Raw genomic sequence first — 4,802 nt, forward strand, 5'->3', positions numbered from 1 at the left:
AAAAATTGGGGGGTGGGGGTGGGAAGAGAGTTGGGAGGTGGGGATCCAGGCCAAAAGAAATGAATTGGTGAGAAGGTGCTATGAAAACAGCCAGCAGGTCAGACGAGTGTGATCAAAGGTTTACTGATGCTGGGTGGAAAAAACAAAACAAAACAAAACAAAACAACCAAAACAGAATCATTAAGAAAGGCCAGAAAAAGACAGTCAATTCCAACCAGAACCACAAATAAAACACATTAAAAGCAGTGCCATGAGGGTAGCCCCTCTGATACAGCCAGATAAATAAAGAAAAGCTCATGACAGTAAGAACAACAGAAAATAAGACAGTGATGTGAAGGAAAAAGGCACTTCTTACCCAGTTCAGTTATCATTAGAATGTGGGTTCCACTGTTTTTTTCCTGACTGATTGAAACCAAAGGCAGAAGTTTGCCAGGCTTAGCTAATAAGTAAAGTATTTAGGGGGAAAAGAAAGTACAGAAAGAGAATAAAGTAAGGGAAAAAGACAGGTAAAGCTCTAAAAAATAAAACTGAAAAGGAAAATAAAAGGACAAAGGACCATAAATCAGGTTTGTATTTGCCATGAAAAAAACAGAACAGCTTCTGCACTTCACATCACACCACTTGACAACATAAATACCCACAGCTAGAGTGGAAATCAGAGCCTGGTTACCTACCATCATCGTATTCTCAGGAGTAAAATGTCTCATACTATTATACAGAGTTTGGTTACACATGATTAAACAGTTCTGGACCATGAAGAAATAAACAAATGGCCTCTTACTATTGATTAAATGCACAGGAAATGTCTGTTCATACTTACTGTGGTTTTCTTCTTTTCTAACCTTGGCCCAAAGACCCCTGCTTATTTGTTACACTATGTAAAAAGCATCTTGTCTGATAGAGTGTTTATTTAAGAAAATGGAGAAAAACCCGAAGGAAAGAGAGAAATACATTTCAGTGAAACAAATCTTACTAATCTTTCTTTAGAGGGAGTATTTCGAAACAGTTATCAGAAGAGAAAATGTAGCAGAGTAAGATACTATATAGGTAATTTTCCTGAGATTGCTTATCAAGGGAATTGGGAAAAAGATATGGGAACGTACATGAAAGGATAAATGTGAGATGCTCTTACCTAGCTCTGTTATAATAGGGATGTTGGCTCCTGTTGTTATGGAGGGTTGACGCAACAGGCCATGGACTGGACTGTTATCTGGAGATGACCTATCCATCCCGGGGGGTGTAAAGCCTAAAAGAAAAAAAAAAAAAAAAAAGTAGAAAAGCTGTATATAAAAAATCCCCACCAACAGTGACTTCCCTATCTCTGTTTTTTTTTTTCCAGAAAAGTATGGTAAAAAAAAAAAAGCCTTAATTTTCAACAATTAATTTTTAAAAGCATAATACTTCACAGATATGCAGGTCATTTCTAGTGTAAGATATTTAGCAGATAATGGATAAACCAAAATTTATTTTGTTATCTTAGGTAGGCTTTTCATCAAACCATGCAAAATGCAAAGACTAATTCTTCCTTAAATTCCTTAAATATAAATAAGATAGGACCTGTGTCAGAGAGGTTTAATTTTGTCCTATTAGTATTTCAAATAATCCTGAAACAACCACCTTTCCTTAAACCTCAATTAGCATTTAAAGAGTATTGGAACAATCTGCTTCCATTAGCAGGTTTTAGGTTTGAACAAAATGCAGGATTTAATATTTTCTAACTTTTTTCCAGGAGTAATACAACCTAAACAAAATAGGGTTTTTAATTTTTTTCTTTTCAGGTGTACCATTCATAATGTGTGTTTTCATGAGGATTACGATTATAGGAATACTAGGATGGAACAGTCCATTCCACCAGAAAAAAAAAAGATAGGACGGAAGGAAAGACAAAGGTTTTGAAATGGTATATAAGAGGAACGTTTGAAAATAAACTAGAAAGAGTTTTATATCTTTGGGGATGTAAAGGAAGCAAAGGTGGGAGAGGAAATATATTGGCAAGCACTCAAAGAAACAAGAAGATCTGAAGAGCAGCAAGGTTGACCTCTAAAGACTGTGTTTTCATCCTCATTCTCTACACAGTTTGAAATGGAGCTCTTGACACTGAACATTTTTTAATATTTTTGTGTGTATGAAATAAAAAATACCCAGGCGAAGTCTTTCTAAGTTTGATTGTAAGTAATGAAAAATAGGCAGTTATACAAAAGTCCATGCAACAGTTGGACTGGAAATTAGCACTTGAGACTAATGAATTCCATCTTGGCCATTAAAGCTACAGAAAACATGGGAATGGTCATTTAATGTCATTATTGTAGAAGTGATGGCGAAGCCAGAGTTTGACTTTAGCATTTCATGTAGACCAATGTCAAGGCAGCATTTTTAGGCAAATATTTGTCAGCTAGAAATGGGACTGAGCCAAGCTCACTTTAAAACAGACATTACTGAGAAAAAAAAAAAAAAATTTCCACATTATGCCCGAGTTCTTTGAATCCTGGAATGGTTTGCGTTGGAAGGGACCTTAAAGATCATAATTCCAACTCCCCTGCCATGGGCAGGGACATATGACTTCACAACTGACATCCAGGGGCATCCTCTGTCATTACTGGTCTGAACTAGTTTTGAATTCTCCATATACTGTCCAATTCTAAATTAATTACACCCAAATGAATTCCTGATGTAACTTCATTATCTTCTTGAAGTATGGATATTGTTTCACTGCGTTATATTCATTGATACGTACATCTGCTACTGAATAAAGATGAAGATGATATGATATTATCTACTTTACCTTTCTTCAGTTTGGTGACTAATTTACGAATGAGGAAGTCCGTAAACTAAACTGTAGTAGTTAACACATGGTGCTGGGTTTATATTGTCTTCCTGAGGGATTTATGATTCTTTTGAGGTGATAATTACCACCACTGTTAAACTATCCCTAAACAAGACAAACTGTAAGGACTACTAGATCTGGACTTCTTGATTTAATGGGATTTAAATTCTTTTTTGATATTCGGTACTCTCTCTGTTTTGTCTATATCACAAATAAAATCTATATGTAATAAAACTAAAATTACTGAGAAGAGGGAGTTAGGCCTCCAGGAGATACTAGTATGAATTTCATTCTACTATAGCATGAAAGTTAAATACAATGTGAGGATAGTAAGGACAGGATAAGTAAAAAGGGAGTGAAAAATCTGTGAAGAAATTCCTTAGGAGAAAAGAAGTTGATGTGGTATCTGCAACAGGCTTGCAAGACAAACATCGCCATAGGCAAACCTGACACCAAAGGAATTCTATTCAATATTAGCAGTACCTAGAAAATCTTTAGAAAGCAGATTTCTTAGAGACAATTGGAAATGTTGGCAATGTTATCAGTTGCACATTTAATAGTACTTGTGCTGAAACTAATTCAATAAGACCAGCATGGTGACAGTGAGTTGCATTCCCAACTGGTATTGGTTTGCCAGTGTTTCCTTGTGTCTGGCACTGAGACTGACAGCCATGCTGTCTCTTCGAATGCTTACTTCCGCATGGCAGAGCCTAGGATTTCTCAGACAAACAATATGAGACTAATGGAGTTCATTCAGGCACCAGCTTATGAGTTAGAGGTAACCCTCACAAGAGCAAGAAAATTAAAGTGGGACTCCAAAGGGCATTGGTTTGCCAGTGTTTCCTTGTGTCTGGCACTGAGACTGACAGCCATGCTGTCTCTTCGAATGCTTACTTCCGCATGGCAGAGCCTAGGATTTCTCAGACAAACAATATGAGACTAATGGAGTTCATTCAGGCACCAGCTTATGAGTTAGAGGTAACCCTCACAAGAGCAAGAAAATTAAAGTGGGACTCCAAAGGGCAGGAATAATTAGGTGTGATACCTCTTGCTGCAGAATGCTCCGCTGTTTAAGTTTTGCATTCTGTTATTCTACAGGAAAGGGAAGACATGGCTTTTGTCACACTACATTAAAGCTCAAGTATCCCTAGATTCCTTGAGTTGTTGAAGGGCAGGCCAAGTTTGGTCTTCTGCGGAATTACAAGTCAAAATGGCAACAGCAAGACTTTTTACACTCATTTATCTGAGAGCAGAGAAAACTAATGTTGCCCTCGTGCACTCTAAGGGTTGCACTTCTGGGAGTATCCCTAGAAGCCCTGGTTCTCCCTTTTTCCTGAAGGCTTTTCTCTCCCCATCTCAGGATGCACTCCCCAAGATGTCTTACAGTGAATCAGGCTCTTCAGATGGTTAAGAGTAGATCGGTATTTCCCTAGCAGCTAAAAGCAAATTGAAAAAAGTTGGCATAACTGCATCCAAATGCGTAAGTCCTTCTTGCCCTCTGTCTACTACAATGTGCACACAAACAGAGGAACACACATGCACGCTCTCCATCGAAGGCTATTTGTAGCCACCTCTGTAACCCTTCAAATATTCGTCTTCCTAGGACAGTGTTAGATTGAAGTAAATGTGTCATTTCTGTTAGACACAGACTGTCAGGAGCTCTGTAATTGCACACTGCACACATAGTGCATTCAGTCTGAAATGCAGGAAGCATGTTAAAGGGATTTTGTTTTCTCCTTGAATGAAAAACAGATTCATGTCTTAGTATTTTTCATCCTATGGTCCTGGAAGATGTGAGAAATATCTGCTATCTTTAATTTATTTGTCTGTGCTTAATATAGACACTTCTAAAAATCCAATTTTAAAAACTATGAAAATCTTGGAATATTTTCAGGAAAGAAAAAATGGAGTACTTGAGGATTTTGTGTGTCTATGGTTGGAGTCACAAGACATTGTACACCTTCAGGCCACATTCCTG

At 37.4% G+C, this 4,802-nt stretch overlaps 1 protein-coding gene across 1 annotated transcript in view; it reads right to left on the bottom strand.

Moving 5' to 3' along the window:
* Positions 1-1,132: 1,132 nt before the first annotated feature.
* Positions 1,133-4,802, bottom strand: part of KCNMA1 (potassium large conductance calcium-activated channel, subfamily M, alpha member 1) — a gene marked incomplete at both ends in the record, with an annotated part of 146,241 nt that continues 142,571 nt past the window's right edge. Inside the window, one exon of the mRNA XM_010153889.1 lies at positions 1,133-1,246. Within this exon, the coding sequence (XP_010152191.1) occupies positions 1,133-1,246 (114 nt within the window). The remainder of the gene's footprint in view (positions 1,247-4,802) is intronic.

The sequence above is a fragment of the Eurypyga helias genome, unplaced genomic scaffold, assembly GCF_000690775.1.
Source record: "Eurypyga helias isolate BGI_N326 unplaced genomic scaffold, ASM69077v1 scaffold5886, whole genome shotgun sequence".
In the NCBI taxonomy this organism is placed as follows: Eukaryota; Metazoa; Chordata; class Aves; order Eurypygiformes; family Eurypygidae; genus Eurypyga; species Eurypyga helias.